This window comes from Dipodomys ordii, unplaced genomic scaffold, assembly GCF_000151885.1.
Source record: "Dipodomys ordii isolate 6190 unplaced genomic scaffold, Dord_2.0 Scaffold2, whole genome shotgun sequence".
Taxonomy (NCBI): Eukaryota; Metazoa; Chordata; class Mammalia; order Rodentia; family Heteromyidae; genus Dipodomys; species Dipodomys ordii.
Genome location: NW_012267218.1, coordinates 29,424,828 through 29,443,270, shown reverse-complemented (window position 1 = coordinate 29,443,270; position 18,443 = coordinate 29,424,828). Strand labels below are relative to the sequence as shown.

The 18,443-nt window shown below is 33.7% G+C and overlaps 1 protein-coding gene across 1 annotated transcript in view; it reads left to right on the top strand.

The window, feature by feature from the left end:
- Gphn (gephyrin) overlaps window positions 1–18,443 on the top strand; it is a 397,524-nt gene that overhangs the window by 86,951 nt on the left and 292,130 nt on the right. The window contains exon 2 of the mRNA XM_013016472.1: window positions 9,920–9,998. Coding sequence (XP_012871926.1) covers window positions 9,920–9,998 — 79 coding nt within the window. The remainder of the gene's footprint in view (window positions 1–9,919; window positions 9,999–18,443) is intronic.

Here is an 18,443-nt window from a genome sequence, read left to right as displayed (position 1 = left end):
GAAGTGGTGCTGTGGCTCAAGTGGTAGAGCACTAGCTTTGAGCTGAAGAGCTGAGGGACAGCGCTCAGGCCCAGAGTTCAGGCCCCACGACCGGACCCCCCAAAAAAAATAAAAATTAAATTAAATTAAAAAAAGAATACATAGGAAATATACCCATTGCTATTTAGAGCAGTTGGTGGCAGTTGGGGAATCCTTTCCTGTACTTCTATTATAGTTCCATAACAAGATATTTAAAAACCATCCCAAACTGAAATTCCAACATCAATTGGATTGACACTTCTATAACATTGCCAGGCATATTTATCTTGAGGAAATTGGCATCAGACTCAAACTGGCATCAAACATACTTTGCTTTTAGTAAGTAAGTATTCTCAGTATTCTATTGTGTTAAGGAGAAGAATCTCAGAATTCCTTAAAGCTCTGTAATTTGATATTTGCTCTTTTGAAATCTTACCCATTAAACACTGAAATGTCTGTGTCATTAAGTCTCCATTCGCCTATCATTGCCTTGTTAGAGCAACATTATAGTTTACAGGGATGTTGTTTTGCTTCCATTATGTTTTTTGTATTTCTACTAGATTAAAATTTAATTTTAAACTAAGTTTAGTTCTTAGTTACACTTGAGTTATAGAACAATTTCCTACTGTCTGGTGTGTTTTTTATGGCCTACTATTTATGTGTTGTTTTTCTGTGATATCCTTCTTCTAATTTTTAAGGCTGTGTATTAATTAGCATTTTTGTCGCTCTGAAAAAATACCTGAGAAAACTAATTTGGGGAGGAAGGATTTATTTGTCTCAACAGTTTCAGAAGTTTTAGTCTGTAATCTTCGGTTCAGTTGATTTTGGGCCCAATGCAAGACAGATTGTCATGGTGGCAGGTACATTTGGCAGTCTTCTTATCTCTTGGGAGACAAAAGAAGAGAAGAGAAGGTATAACTTTCAAAGACACAGTGTCTCTTCAAGCTAGGCCAATTTCTCAAAATTTCTACCATCTCACAAAGTATTGCTACCAACTTAATACCAAGATGCTTCTCTTCCTTCCCCTTCCCTACCTTACTCCTTCTCTCTCTCCTCCTCTTCTGGCCTCCTTCCCTCCCATGGGAATTGAATTCAGGGCCTGGAATTTATTTAGGCGGGCACTCTACCACTTGAGCCACATTTTCAGTTCTGTTCTTTGTCTTTTTTTTTGTATTGTGAGAATACCGTACAGAGGAGTTACAATTACATGGGCAAGGTAATGAGTACATTTCTTATCACGCATTGTTGCCTATCTTTGTTTCCCCTTCCCATCCCTTCCCATACTCCACTTCTCCCCCCACCCGATTCTCCCCTCACCCCCCACCAAAGTTATAAAGTTGGTTTTTCGACATAAGGACTTGTACATGTCATTGTTGCAATGGGTCCACCTGTATCCCTAGTTAAATGATTTGTTTTTCCCTTCCCCTCCACAAATTATACCAACATCAAATACAGTGAAAGCAGCGGTTATACCATGGGGGAGGGACATACAAAGCAACATAGAAATACTTAAGCCAAACTCTCTTTGAAATACCCCAAAGTCAGTAATTTGTTTGTCATTTTGTTACACTGTTTTCTTCTTTCTCTTCTCCTTTCCTCTCCCCTATTCTCTCCTTTCCCCTTCTCTCTTTTCTACCCTTACCTTCCCTCAGTGCCTCACATTCTTACTCAGCTTTCTTGCTCACAGCTCCCACAGCTGGCACTCTGCCACTTGAACATATTGCTTATTAACTAGAAATGGAGTTTTGATTACTTTTCTGCCCTGTCTGGTCTTGAACCACAATCCTCCATTTCTCAAGCTCTTAAGTAGCTAGGATTGTAAGTGTGAACTACCAGCATCTAGCTTGTTTTTCTTTTTCTTAAATGGCTTTTCCTCACTTTTGCGTGTAAAAGTGTCCAGTTATAACAACTTTTTTCATAAAGGCCTTCAAACAGATTTTTTTTTTTTTTGTCTGTCGTGGGGCTTGAACTCTGGGACTGGGCGCTGTCCCTCAGCTCTTCAGCTCAAGGCGAGCGCTCTACCACTTGAACTACAGCACCACTTCCGGTTTTCTAGTGGTTTATTGGAGATAGGAGTCTCACGGTCCTTTTCTGCCTGGGTTGGCTTTGAACCATGATCCTCAGATTTCAGTTAGGATTATAGGCATGAGCCACCCGCACCCAACCAAACAGATTTTTTTTTAGCACTTTAAACAAAAATTCACTTGTTCCTAATCAAGCTCACTGTCCTCCTCCCCATAATTGCTCCATACTACTCTTTTTTTTCTTCTTTTTTGGAAAATTTGAGGACTATGCAAACTAAACAGTGTGTTTATAGTATGATGATCTCTCATGTACCTATCATCTATATACAGTAAGTACCACTTTGACCTTCTCCTCCACTCCCTTAAAATATATCTCTAAGATAGGTCTTTAAGTTTTCTCTTAAGTTTTGTTGTTTCAGTGTGTGGACCATTAACATCTATTGTCGGATTTCTTCCTAAACTTTTCTGTATTTTAGATGTTATTGGTGATTCTTTAATTTTTTAATTTTATTTTCCAGTTGTTCATTGCTTATATATATGTATATATATATATGTATATGTACAGTTGACTTTTGTATATTGGCCTGTGGTCAGCCACTTTGCTAAACTTATACATTATGTTTAGTAACTTTTATATAGTTTTTGTCAATGGATAAGATGCTGATAGAGACCCTGCCTTATGGAAAAAGTACAAAGACATTTGCAGGCCAGGGTAGGAGATGTGAAGAAAATCCTTAGGAGGCAGTATTTGATGCTTTTACTTAAGTGTTGGGTGTGAGGAGTGGGTAGGGGAATTCTACTATTCTGCCTGTATGTGAATGCTTACAGATTAAGCCATGAGGTTTTTTATCAGTTAAGCTGCTCAAATGGCCCTTCAGTTGTCTACACCCTTATACAATATCAGAGAAAAAAAAAGAACGTTATCCCGATAATGTGGACCTAGTTAAAAGTCAGTATTGTAGAGGCTACTCCATCAAAGAATCTCGAAAGGCAGAATAATTTGTGTTGGCACTGTGGATGTAACTGACTGAACTAATGTTAGAAATTGTTTGGGGTGAACCATGTGACTTGTTCTGCTCAAAGCTTAAACCGTCTTGGTGCTTGCAGTTTTCTCAGTCTGCATTTCTCATATCCATTATCTCCATGTACTAATTTCAGCTACTTCCAGATGAAAAATAGTACTCTCAGGGAACTTTGAAGAAATGGGCAGATTCAAATTTTTTTTCCAGTTGCTGATGTCACTGTTCTTTCTAATTCCATGGTGTGGAGAAAGTTGGGCAAAGGAATTGCCTAAAGTACTACAGAAAAGGGAGAGAGTTCAGTGGTCTGTAGCTATCCTCTGAGCCATGGTGCTTTCCCAATATCAGAACCTCCATGACACAGGAAGCAAGTGTAGGGCTTGTCATGATAGTGGAACCAGCTGGCACAGAGAAAAAGCCTATACAATGCTCCTGATTTCCCTCTTACTCCTTTCTTTATGTTATTTTTTATTTTTCACATTTTCAGCGTAGGAATATCACCAGTCACTTTATGGCTTTTGCTGTAACTCTACAGATGTGCTTTCAGCCACTTTAGTCCATCCACATTTTGGTGTGAGGGAAAATATCTGGTAGGTTTCAGTAAAATTTACAGTGAACAGTGACATAAAACTCACCTATTTATAAAGCTCTTGAACTAATTTCATATAGTGTACAGGTTTATCTTCAATGTTTTGAGCTTGGATCAGTGAAGCAAAATGAAAAGCTGATATTGTCCACTGGGTGGCAGCCACCTTCCAGCTCCAAGGACATCTGGCCTGTATGCCAAATCTGTTGACAGCTAGTTTTTGTGCTGCCCTGAAGTTTGGCATCTTTTACAATTTTTTTTTAAACACCAGCAGGATTGGGGGAGAATATGTACCAGAGACTATATGGAGATAGCTAAGTCTAAGATATTTACTGTCTGTACTTTTCAAAATAAAAGTTTACCAAGTTCTGGCTAGACAGTATTTTCAAGGATTAAGCATGTTATGTTTTTCCTTCAGTGTTTGGATATGACTAATGGCCTCATTTAAGTAAAATAGCAGATTATAGACACAGGCCTTTCTCTATGGGACCATGAATTGTGGGAATGATTATATTAGGAATGTCTGGGGCACTTATATTAATACCTAATGCTTGTTTCTGATGAGATGGACTGGATTTCAAGCTGTTGGTCAAGCCTGTACTATTCTGATCACCACATGGATACCTGATTCCATCTTTTTACCAGGTGTTCAGAGCATATCTACTCTTATAGCATTGTCCAAAAATAAAGATCATTTCAGAAGCCATTACTAACAATCAGATCTTTTACCCCTGGAAAACATTAGCCTGTTTTTCTCTTGTTGCAGGAGGTTTTACCCCATCTTGTGTGTACTATTTATGTTACTAACACTTTTTCAGGATACATTCTAAAAGTGTAGTATCTAACTAGACCAACTAATTCTAGCCATATCATTGTGGCTTTGGAAATTAATGTGTGAAGGTTTTGGATTTCTGTGCTATTTGTAATCCAATTATAGTGTAACTATAATCACAAAGGTCAATGCTAGGGATCAGTAGTATTTGATGCAAATTCTGTAGTTGGTTTGATTACTTTAAATATCAAATAAAAACAATTCTGATTCTAAACCTTAATCTGCTCCTGGCATACTATATCTAGGCAAATATGACTATCCTCAGAAAGGAACCCTATCCATTTGAATGCTTCTTTGCTAATAATCAGGGGGACTGAGAGGATAGGAGATTACATTGATCTACTTAGAAAATTTGGGATTTTACACTGACCATGCTACATATACATCTTTCTTCTAATCAAAGCCCTAGGCCAGCTGGATTGTACACTTTCTGAGTGACAGGCAAAATAGTAAAACTGATGGCTAATGACTGCAGACTTTCTTTGTGGCTGGATTATAGGGATTCTAATAATTTTTTTAAAAAAATCCACTTCTTGTTTTCCAATTTCACTCACTTCTGCTCATTTATACTTGCCACTGCTGCCATCAAGGCTGAAAGCAGTTCTCTTTCTTTTCTTTCATATTCTGAGTTTTTAAAAGTAATGAGTTTTTTATTATGTTAAGGGTTCTTTTTGTTTGTTTTATTTTGTTTTGAGACAGGTTCACTCTATGTAGCCAGGGCTGACCTGGAATTCTCTGTCATCAAAGGTGGCCATAAATATCTAATTCTCTCAGCCTCTCAAAAGGCTGGGATTACAAATGTATACCACCACATCCAGCAGCAAGTAAATGATCTTGGAGAGTGACATTCTGCTGTGATTATGTCATATGTAGAGGTGGGTCTCTAGGGAATTCTTTAAAATTATTTAAATATTTTGAATTGACAAACCAGTTGTGTGTGTGTGTGTGTGTGTGTGTGTGTGTGTGTGTGTGTAGTCCAATATAGTATTTTGAAATATATGTGGAATGGTTAAATCTAACTAATAAATTTCTAGATTACATAACTATACTTTTGTGCTGAGAACATTAAACAGCTACTAGCTCTACATATTTCAATAATAATAATAATAATATCACTGTATTATACATAACTATACTATATCTGTTAACTATAGTCATCATGCAGATACTTCTATCTCTCTGTGATAAACAGTATCTTATCTTTCTATCTTTCCATCTCCCCCAGCCAACCCAGCCCCTGGTAACCACCATTGTACTTGGTACTTCATTGTGCTCAATCTTTTTTTCCCCCAAAACAGGAGTAAGATAATTTTATGTTTATTTTTCTGTACCTAGCTTATTTCATGTAACATATTGTCCTTCAGGTACATCTGTGGTGTTTCAAATGATTATTTTATTTTTTATATATTCCATTGTGTAAATGTGTATCACATTTCCTTTATTCCTTCATCTATTGGTGGACACTTAGTTGTTTCTGTATCTTAATAGTTGTAAATAGAGTTGTAAAGTGTGGAAGTGCAGGTTGTGTTACTAATTGATTTGATTTCCTTTGTATGTGTACTTAATAGAGGAATTGATGGGTCATATGGGTATTCTATTTTTTTTAAGAACTTCTATAATAATCCCTATAAGCTTTACTAATTTACACTCCTACCAACAGTATAGAGTTCTCTTTTCTGGAATACTGGCATGTGAATAGTTGTTCCAGTTGATGTTTGGAACAACTTGGGGCAGTAATTGCTGGAGATCATTTCTATTTTGCCATCTTATTTTTTCTTCTCTTGGCAATGTCTAGGAGACAATGGCAAATAATGTAAAGCGTAGAAAATATTTTTAGTGTAACACACATAAGGAACACTCAGTAAATGATAGATTTTATTTGTGTCATTATTATTGCTGTTCTTGTGCTGTCTTATCTCAAAGGAACACATTATGCAGTGAGATTTCATTTGTTTTGATTTCTTCTATGTCCAAACATTATAGTTAGGCAGATACAGGGAACTATTTGAAAAATATTTAAGATCAGATGCAGAAAATAAAGATTAAGTAGAGAAAATAATCAGTTTTAAGCTTTAATTGGGCAGTCATGGGGCTTGAACTCGGCCTGGGTGCTGTCCCTGAACTCTTTTGCTCAAGGCTAGCACTCTCTCACTTCCATTTTTCTTGTGGTTAATTAAAGATAAGAGTCTTACAGGGACTTTTCAGCCCCATCTGGATTTGAACCACAATCCTCAGATTCCAGGTTCCTGAGTCACTTGGCTTATAAGAGTTAGCCACCAGTGCCCACCTAAGCTTTATTTTTTTGAATCAAAAGGCTGCACTGAAATTAAATAACAAATGGAAGATTCTATCAAAAAGATGAAAATTAAACTCATTTCTTCAAAATACACGTAGCTGTATATTATAAATATTTCATGAAAGATAACATTCGTTATATATAGTACTACATTATAAGTGGAAAAGGGAACAAAAGGTGATTAGTACATAATGGTTGCCAACTATGACCTTTATTCTAGATAAGAATGATGAAACTACACAGAAAATTATTCACTAAGAAACCTATTAAAGAGTCTGCTTCACAAATATTTCTAAGTATGTACTGATTTTGCATATTGATTCTTACTGAGTGTAGGCAATTGTGATTCTCATGTATGTGTGCATGCATTTTGTCTTATTAAATTTCTTTAGTAATGTTTTTTCAAATAAAATTTTTGAAGGCAATTTTGTATATCAGACAAAAACAAGCTTTTTGGCTTGAAAGAAGAAAAGACTCTTTGTTCCTCTATAGAACTTCCATCGAACTCATGCTATATTAAGATATATAGTGTCTCAACCACTTAACTAGAAAAATCTCTAAAGTTGTTTTTCTTGTATAATAACTAGTAAATGGACTTAATTGTTAAGAATTGTGATAAGGCTAGTCTACAATGCTTCTAAGTAATTTCCTTTTTGCTCCTCAAAACTAATTATTATACCAACATAAACCAGATTGAGATGAAAGCTTTTATTTGCAGTTTTAGTGTGTATTTCTAATGTAGCTAATGTTATGAAAACAAATTTTATGGTATAATATACCTCCAGTTGTTAATTAGTTCAGCTGGAAAACACCTTTTCCTACAGCATGTCAACATTTTTAATTTTTGGGCCTCACTCAGGAGGTAGTATAATGAAGAAGACTGTTATGATGGCATATTGGGTCATTTTACTTATCAGTGGACTAGGGACTATAGTAATTCCATTAGAAGTTATACACCTGAAGGAAAAACAAAACAAAAATCTGATCAGAATGATTGATTTTGATGTGATTTACATGTGAAAAAGTAGTCATTAGTTTCTTAAAATTTGTACATTCTTATGATTCAAAAGAATTGTTTGCTAAAAAAATTAGTAACAGTTTACTAGGCAGCTAAATTTATAAAATTTTTCTTGAGGTTTCTGATTTTGTAACTTAAAATTTATATATGATATGCATTTTAGAACTGTGTTTCTTAACAAAATTTGTTTCATAAATAGCTGACTAGCAGATCTTTAAAAGACCAAAGGCTTATTTCATTTCAATTAAGCTTTCTAAACTTTCAGACTTGAAGTTTTTATAACTTAGCCACTTGCCAAAACAGACAAGAAACATTATGAAAACAAATTTTATGGTATAATATACCTCCAGTTGTTAATTAGTTCAGCTGGAAAACACGTTTTCCTACAGCATGTCAACATTTTTAATTTTGGGGCCTCACTCAGGAGCTAGTATAATGAAGAACATTTATTTTTAAATTATAAAAGGTAGAAAAGCAATCACAAGTCAACAGGTTGAGACCAATGTTTATTTAATATGAGTTGAAGATTACCTGATAGCTTACAAAACAATGGGAAAATGTCTTGAGAGTGAATGCAGACTTTTCCAACTTTAAATGTTTTAATGAAGAATTGTTTATCATTTTTAGAAAAGGCTAATCTGGATTTTGAAATTTTAATACTTGTAATTTTGAGGGACTGTAATAAAAGGGAATATAAATTATAGATAAAATTTTAGATAATCTATGAATGGAACAAAACTTTCTTACATAGATTATAAGTGATTATGATACATTAAAATATTCTATTGATAGTGACAGTAGTGAATTACCTAATATTTATGTTCACGAAGATAAAAATATGTAAGTGAATCATTTTACTTATTACATGAGTCTTATGACTGAAATAACCTGGATGTTACACTATTTGGTTCCAGAATGACCTTTTTTCTTTTTGTTGTGGTTGCTCTGTTTCAATTTGTAAATTTTCAGCTGATATATCTTCATATTCACAAATCTTTTATTTTACTCTGTTAGACTACATGTGAAACCTATCAAGTCTTATTTTTATATACTATATTTTAGAGGTTTTTGTAGACTTTCTTTTGTAGACTTCTGTGTGTCATCTTGTACTTACTCTTTTTTTTTTAAATAAGTTTTTTATTGTGAAAATACCATAGAGGGGTTACGATTACTTGAGCAAGGTAATGAGTAAATTTCATATCAAGCATTGTTGCCTCCTCCGTTGTTTTTCCCCTACCATCCCTTCCCTCCCATCTCCACGACTACCCTCCCCTTCACCCCCAAAGTTGTAAAGTTCCTTTTTGTTTTTCGACAGTGTCTTATACATCTCATTGTTGCAGTGGGTCCACCTGTATCCTTATTTAAACAATTTGTTACTCTTTTTCCTCTTAATTACTATTAATACTTTATGCTTCTTCTGATACTTGAAATTTCTATTATATAGTGTTATTTCTCAGAACAGTAGACATCAACATAAATGTCCTTTTCCCTTCACTCCATATTTAGAAATATATGAAGAAGTGCTAATTTCTCTAACATTTTCTGTTATTTTGGACTCCACTGGATTTTAATCTGACATGGCATCCTGGAAACAATAAGAGCTGTGTTAGTTTTCCTGTACCACAGGAATGCCCTTCTTTTTCAACCTTCATTTTTATCTCAATGAAAAATTCTCCAAAAATCAAAACTATCAGCCATCTCATATTATCTAAGAGAAGAATTTTACCATTCTGCAAGTTTAGTTTATCTTTTTAATTTTTCATGCTATTTAAAAAAAAAACAAAGGATCTAGGGCCATATCTCTTTTGTACTAATTAATATGCAAGCAGTGACCTGCCACTGTGTATAAGTAAAATTAATCTTGTAGAAGAACAAAATTTTAAACCTACATGCTTGTTAAGTTACATATATATATATATATATATACATAACATGCATATCTAAAGATACTAAAATATTGACTTTATTATTAAATATTAATATTTGTTACTAAATTTACCAAACCTGGTAATCAGTTTGGTAAGTGTTTGGAAAAAATTAAGCAAATTTTTATTTCAAAATCACTTTGGTCAGCAAGAACTAAAGTGTAACAAAAATTAATTTTCTCTTTCCTCTTCTTTTGTTAGTGAGTGATAGTTGCTTCAGGAATCTTGCAGAAGACCGCAGTGGGATAAATCTCAAAGATCTTGTACAAGATCCTTCCTTGTGAGTATTTGGTTTTCAGTACTAATTATAATTTAAAACTTTATTAGTGTTGCTTTTTCAAAAGAGATATAATAGCTTATGATAGATCAATTTCTTCATTGTTTTGTGCTACAGATAGTAAATTTTATGACACAGCATTTTTCTCAGGAATAGAAGAGGTTGATTTCTTTTTTAAAGGGATGATGCCATCATGTAAAACAATATTCACTCTGCTAACATGATATCTTGCTTATGTGGCAGTACATAGCAGATGAAGATAATTATGAATCATTAACTTGCTTGGAAAAATTAGACTAAATTTCCTCATATCAGTTTTAAGCTTTGTTGAATATATTACTTTAATAATTATAACTAGAGATGTAAAAATAATTATTCATAATAATAATATATACTTGCACATGTTGAAAATGTTTCTTTTGTTGGGGCAGTTTTAGGGCTTCAACTCAGGTCTTTATACTTGCTGGGAAAATATTGTGCCATTTAGCTATACCTCTAGCCCATTTGGACATATTTGAAAGGTTACATATTTCATGTACATGACACAGGAATTTTTGAGTTTTATAACTTTTAGTTTTATTTTTTTTGTTTGAGTCAAATCCATTTTGACCAGCCTATAGTCCATACTTAAATAACCACATTTTACAATTTATATTTACTGACAAACAAGCACACTATCTTCCCCATGAATTGTATTCACCTAGTAAGAACATCATTTCTCTTAAAATGCACTCTCTCTCTCTCTCAAACAAAACTAATCAAGGCTAGTTAAGTCTGTACAGCTGGGAAAGAGAAAATTGAGTGCTTGCAGGTGTTTTCCTTAATGAGACATAATGCATGCAACAAATTATACTAAAACAAAAAATCAGTCTTCCAGATCATATGTAATCTACCCTCGTAGAAGTTTCACTAATAAATCATTGAGAATTTTACAAAGCACAAAACACAATGATGTCTTGAAATTGAAAATTATTGATTTATTACTGATTGACCAGTCATTTACAAAAATGTTATAAAGAGTGGCAGCCAGGAGACATAAAAATGTGTATCTGGGGGCTGGAAAGGTGGCTCAGTGGTGGAGCGCTTGCCTTGCATTCATGAGGCCCTGGGTTTGATTCCTTAGCACCACATAAGCAAAAAGAAAAAAGACAGAAGTGGCGCTGTGGCTCAAGTGGTAGGAGTGCTAGCCTTGAGCTGAAGAGCTGAGGGATAGCGCCCAGGCCCAGAGTTCAGGCCCCATGACCGGACCCCCCCCAAAAAAAATGTGTATCTGAATGAGTTTCCCAACATGCTCATTCTATTTTTTTCCTCTTCTTAATCTGTCTCTCTTTTCCTCACTCAACAGTATGGTCAGTATTTTTTCTTGCTGATAATTATCCTTATGAAGATTATCAGTTGCCTTTTTCAGTCTTGTAAAATTTTGACTTAGAATACAAATACTCTATATAATACATATGTACCTAGTGAAGGAATAGTGAATAACATTTATTTGCATAAATAACTCGATTTCCCTAGTGGATATGGGAGAAAACTTAATATTTTCTTCTAACGATTTTACCCATTTAAGTTATTACTTCCAATGTAATATTTGTAAACATTTTAACACAATGTAATTTTGTCCATTAGATGTAAGATTATACTGAAAAATATGCTTATGAAATCTTTAATAATATAAAATTACGAAGAACTATATTTGAATAATGTGTTATATTAATGAATCATAGTCCTTTGAGATAATTTGGTGCTTTCTTTTTGAATGCAGAATAATAGTCATCATTCATCCTACACTAAATTCCAAAGTTTTATCATGGCATTCTATGAAAAATTCCATTTTTATTGGATTGACACAATAATTCTCAGATTCTATGTTTTAGAACAGACAGCTATCTTAATTTAGTATCATTCTCTTAAATTGACATGAGCGTCTTGACATTAATCTGGAATGTAAGACTTGCAGTATTCAAGGAGGAAGAATTTATATTTGCTCATGTCCATTTGGATTTGGAAAGAATTTTTGCTGTGTTAATAATTGTAAAGGTGTATTGTTAATACTGTCATATCTTAGAGATATGTTTGTTCAGTGGTAAGCCTTGTAAGAAGTATACAATATGGAAAAATATTTTTCTCTTGTAGGATGGCATGTATTTCCTTCTGGGTTTGTGTACTGTGTGTTGTGAATACAATATTCATTCAATACATGTTTCATATATGTGAATTTAAAAAAGTTTGGTATCTTTTGTGTCCCATACTCTTTTTTTTTGGAAGGTCGTGGGGCTTGAACTCTGGGCCTGGGCGCTGTTCCTCAGCTCTTCAGCTCAAGGCGAGCGCTCTACCACTTGAGCTACAGCGCCACTTCTGTGTCCCATACTCTTGACATAAACCTTTTACTATTTTTCATCAGCTATTATTCAGTATGTTTCTAGATGTTTATATTAAGTTATATTGACCAGAAAATTTATGCAAATATTTATGCTTACAAAAATACTTTCCTTAAGATATCATGCTGAAAACTCTAGTGTAATGATTATTAAAATTCTATATTATTTTAATAAATGTTTCAGAACAAAGTTTTAAATATGATGAGAATCAAATGATTGTTTTATATGTTAATGTGCCTTATAGGTTTGTATTGTCACCTGCCTGAACTGCTACAACTGAGGGAAGTTCATGGCAAATAGAATTAAATATTTCAAGGGAAAACAGAATAACAATAACAGAGGAAGAAAGAGCCGGGCTAAGGAAAAAAACAGGTTTATCTGGCCAGTAGTGACATTCAGAACAGCAGATAGATGAGAACATACAGAATATTTTGTGGAGAAAATACAGGAATAATATATCAATGATTTTTAGCCAAAAATATTCAGAGTTATACAAGGAAGCATTTGCTTCATCTGAGTAGACTGTAAAGCAGAGCCTAAAGTAGCTAGTTCATACTTTAAATCTATGCAGAATTGATAGAATATTATGATAGCTAGTAAGTAATTTATCTAGACTGTATAATACACACAACAATATTTTACTTCCAATGCAGTAAAACAAATTACTGGACTTGAATGAATTGAGTGAGTTATTGTCTGAACATGCTGAAGGAGAAGGTCCCCATAAAAGAAATATGAGGGCTGGGAAGGTGGCTCAGTGGTAGAGCGCTTACCTTGCATGCCTGAGGCCCTGAGTTCGACTCCTCAGCACCACATAAGCAAAAATAAAAAAGCCGGAAGTGGCACTGTGGCTCAAATGGTAGAGTGCTAGCCTTGACCTGAAGAGCTGAGGGACAGCGCCCAGGCCCAGAGTTCAGGCCCCACGACCGGACCCCAGAAAAAAACAAAAAAGAAATATGAGAAATTTGTGAGTTTCGTAGCAGGATTCTCTCATCTTTCTACTTTTACAGCTTTCATAATAATGAGAATAAAATATGACTTGTGGTAAGTTTAAGGCTACCTAACAAACCTCTTTTTCCTTGAGTGGCTGTTTCTGTCACAGTGTTATAGGTGTTAAGTAGAGGAACTTCAAACTCATTGGAGCTATTATTCATGTGTTTATTTGAGTTAGTAATTGATATACATTCAAGTTTTTGAAATTACTTTTTATAACTGGTATTTTTAATCTCAGTGGTACACTGAAGAGTGAGTGTTAAGCTGATGTTGTCATCATATTAGAAATGTATTTAATGTGGTACTTAATGCTAATCCAACTGAAATGTTACTCTGTACAATATATTTAATTTTTCTTAAGTGGAGACATGCATATTACTTGTTATAATTGTTTATAATCTTTATACAAAAAAGACATATTGTATAAGGTTACTTTAAGTTATATTTAATTGTATTTTATCTCTATAGAAGCAAACCTCATTACTTTTGAGTCTGTTTTGGAAGTGTACTACAGATAAAATATAGTACTGTGTTTATTATTTACATATTATTGCTATTTGTAAATAGCATAATTAGTTGAACCTAAACACTTTTAGATATTAAAGCTCTTCAAGAATCTAAAAAACCATATAGCTGACAAGACTTAGAGAAATAGGTCGGTATCTTTATGATGCTGCTACAAACATACAGATTCTCTTCACTGTCAATACAAAGAAAAATAAAAGCATAAATGAGGTCATAGATAATTTTACAACCATCAAATTTGAGAGAATTTATCTTTCCTATTTTGCATTGCTTGATCTATTAAGCATATGGATTACAAAATATTGATAAAATAGTTAATTGAAAAAAATTGTATAGTATTTGTATTAATATTTAATAGATAATATATGAATTGATAAAATATTTAATATTGATATAGTAAATGTATTTTGATGTAATATGTCATTAATGGTTAAATTTTAAAAACAATGTTTATTAAATATAATAATGTACATTTATAAATTTATCCAATATCAAAATTGTATTTACTTTATGTTCTTCACAAATTTTACCACTTTGAGTGGAAACTTTATTCCTCTGGTGGTTCTGAAATACAGCCTTATCCTTCTAAACATACTTGTCATTCACACTACAGTCTGATTAAATGATATTTTTTCCTTGGATCATGACATTTAATATGAAGGTAAGACAGGATTGCTGTCTAGAAAGCAGTCATCTCTAAATATAGTCAGTATTAATGCTAGTATTAAAACAGGTTGCTAAAGAGAATCGAATTTTTTTTTAATGCCAGTCAGCAAAGGATAAACGACCATTTCTGAAGTTGCTGTGCACATGTTAAGTATATAGATATAATTGAGTATAATATTTCAAATTTAAAGTATTTTAAGATCTTTACTATTCATTAAACAAAACAAGACTTTTTGAATTGTTCCCCATTGTTTCTCCACAAGAACATATCATTTGATATAAATATTTTTTCCAATGACAGTATTTTAAACATTATTGACTTTTATTTTGCTCAACTGCGAACAGTTCTGCTAAATCTGAAAAAAAATCTAAGGATGTCTTATTTGTAAATAATACCTCTAAGTGTTTGCTTTCAAAATCATTTTAAGCGGCTGGGAAGATGGCTTAGTGGTAGAGCGCTTGCCTTGCATGCATGAGGCCCTGGGTTCGATTCTTCAGCACCATATAAACAAAAAGAAAAAAGCCGGAAGTGGCGCTGTGGCTCAAGTGGTAGAGTGCTAGCCTTGAGCTGAAGAGCTGAGGGACAGCGCCCAGACCCAGAGTTCAGGCCCCATGACCGGACCCCCCCACACACAAAAAAAATCATTTTAAATTAAGTTCTTTTTTCTGACTTCTTAGATTTTATACTTACTGTTAGAACCATATAGTTTACTCTCATATTATGGTATTTAATATTTTAGCATATATTAATTGTTCAGAGTAAGGGGTTTCATGCATAATAAGTATACTTTGATTTCTCTTAACTCGCTCTCTTTCCCTTTTCTTGTGCCTTTCCACTTGTCATTGTCCAATGCCTTGATGTTTTTAGGTCTTAGGATTTGCATTATTTTTCATGACCTGTTTTTATTTTTTGCCTTCCCCCATCTCTAGCTCCCACTCCTAAAAGAGAGCATGCAGTATTTCTCTTTGTGGGAATGGCTTTTTTTCACTTAATGTGACAATCTCCAGTTCTATCAACTTTTCAGAAATGACATAATTTCATTATTTATTGTGACTTTATCTTTTAATGGACTCTAGAGCTCATTTCCTCATTTGGCTGTTATAAATGTGTGTATACAGGTTTGGCTCCCTAGTTTGGCTGTTATAAATGTTTGTATACAGGCATCTTTGGAGAAAGATACAAAAAAATTGATTTTAGGAGAGGTATGCATTCAGAAATAGTATGACCAGGTCATATGGAAGTTTCATTTTTTGAGGAACCTCCATATTAATTTCCATTAGTGGCTAGTGTAGTTTGCATTCCCACATCTGTAGCCAACTGAGTTTTAGACAAAGGTGCTGAGAATGTCTCTTGGAGTAGGGACAGAGTTTTCAGTAGATACTTGAAAAATTAGATATACACCTGCAGATTAAATTTGTATCTGCATTTCATCTGTCGTGATATTTTTGTTGAAACTTGTGAAGATAATTGTGTTTGAAACAAATATGAACTTTAAATACAAGAATATTTTTCTAATTTTTTCAGTAATTGTAATATTGTTTGATATTATGCTAAGCCTGGATAATAATTAATGGTTAGTTTCTTAACGTTATGTACTATCTTGGAATCTGAAGCCATATTAAAGAACTTTCTATAATACTATTACATTTATTAGTTTACCAGAATAGCCATCTTAATATTAAAGACAAGGAAAAAGACAACTGACACTATTCAACATTAAGACAGTAAGTACTACAAAGATAGTTATCAAGACAGTACTGTATTGATAAAAGAATAGACAAATGGATTAAATATACTGAGGGGAAAGTCCAGAAACAGACCTTCATAAGTTTATATATGGTCTGAGCCTTTGTGAATCCCCTAAATTCATACTTGTAATCATATCCACAATATGAGAGAGACTATTTGGAGAATGTGTCTTTGAGAAATGACTAGGCCCTATCTGCATAAATTGGATTTGTATCCCCAGTAAGAGGCTCACCAACCTTGTGAAGTTATAACTAGAAAACATCTATGAATCAGGAAGTTTTCCCTCACCAGGCACAAATTATGCTGGTACCTTAATCTTGGCTTTCCCAGTGTCCAGAACCGTGAGAAATGAATTACTTTTGTATATAAACTACCCAATTTGTGTTATTCTATTATAACAATCCAAACAGATTAAGACTATAGTCAACAGACCATTGATTAAGAAGCAAAAGAAGTTCAGTAGAGCAAAGATAGTCTTTTTTTTTTTTTGACAAATAGGGCTGAAACAAGTGGACATTCTTATACAAAAGAAAAAAAATGAATCTTATACCCTTCACCAAAATGAACTCAAAGTGGATATTGAGCTAAATGTAAAAGAATTATAAAACCCCTATGATAAAGCTGGGGTGATATTGTATGTCAGTAACATATATAAAATGCCAAAGATATAATCCACAAAAGAAAAAAGAAACTGATTCTGGACTTCATTAAGCTGAGCACTCCTTGGCCAAACACATCAAAGAAAACTGCAATAAAGAACTACTACTATTTTCATCAATGAGGAAAATGAAAATAACCCAGTTTTTAAAAAACGGGCCAATGATCTTTAGATATGATACCAAGCAAGCTATATAACTGGCAATAGGATATGAAATGACACTCTTTATTATGTGATTAGGGAGCTTCAGTTGTCACAACAGATAGACATGCACAGATAAGTCTTTTCAACAAAGGGTGATGGAACAACTGGAGACCTGACTGACTACTCACTAGAATCTTCAAATCCAGAACATTGACAACATACATGGTGAAGGAGGTGTAGATAAAGGAATTTTCATTTTGATTTTGGAGGGGGAAAAATGATGGCATAGCAATATTAGATAACACAGTCATGGTTTCTTACTAAACCTTGGATCCAGCAATCACAGTGATATTTACCCAAAAGATTTGAAATCTACAGCATATTAAACTGCACATAGGTATTTGCAACGTCTTTATTCACTATTGCCAAAATTTTGAAATGACTAAGATCTCTGTCAGGGGATAAATTGATGAGTAAACTATAGTGCATACAGAAAATAGACTGAAAAAATAGACAGAAAAAATAGACAAAAATGGAAAAGATAGAAAAAAATAGTGAGAGAAAAAAAAGATTGATAACAAGTCATGAAAAGATAAAAGCTGGGTATCAGTGGCTCACACCTATAATCCTTCCAATTCAGGAGGCTGAGATCTGAGGGTCATCGTTCAAACTCATCTCAGGCAGAAAAGTCCATGAGACTCTTACTTCCAAATAAATGGAAAAACAAAGTCAAAAGAACAACTGTGGCTCAAGGGGTAGAGTGGTAGCCTTGACCAGAACCAAAAAAAGAAAAAAAGGATAGGGTGGAAATGTGAACGAATGTTATTAAGTGGAAGAAACCAATCTGACAATGTTATATACTGTACAAACTATATGCTATTCTATAAAAAGCAAAACTATGGAGGCAGTAAGAAAATCATTGGCAACCAGGGAGAAGGTAGGGGAAGGAAGAATGAACTGTTCAGCTATAGAGAACTTATAGGGCACAAAGAGTCTTATAGTGATGAAAACATGTCATATATATTGTTCAGAACCATTGAATATATAGCAGTAAGAATGTCCTTTTCTAAACAATAGACTTTAAGATATAATGTTATGGCCATGTAGGATTATCAGTTATAACATGTACCATATGGTTGGTGGATTTTTTTTATTGTAAAGATACTATACAGAGGGTTACAGTTACATGAGTAAGGTAATGAGTACACTTCCTCTTGAACATTGTTAGCCCCTCCATTGTTTTCCCCCTACCATCCCCTCCCTCCCTCCCTTCCCCAAAGTTCTTTTTTTTTTTTGATTGTGATTAAGTGATTACATAATTTCTAAGTCACAAG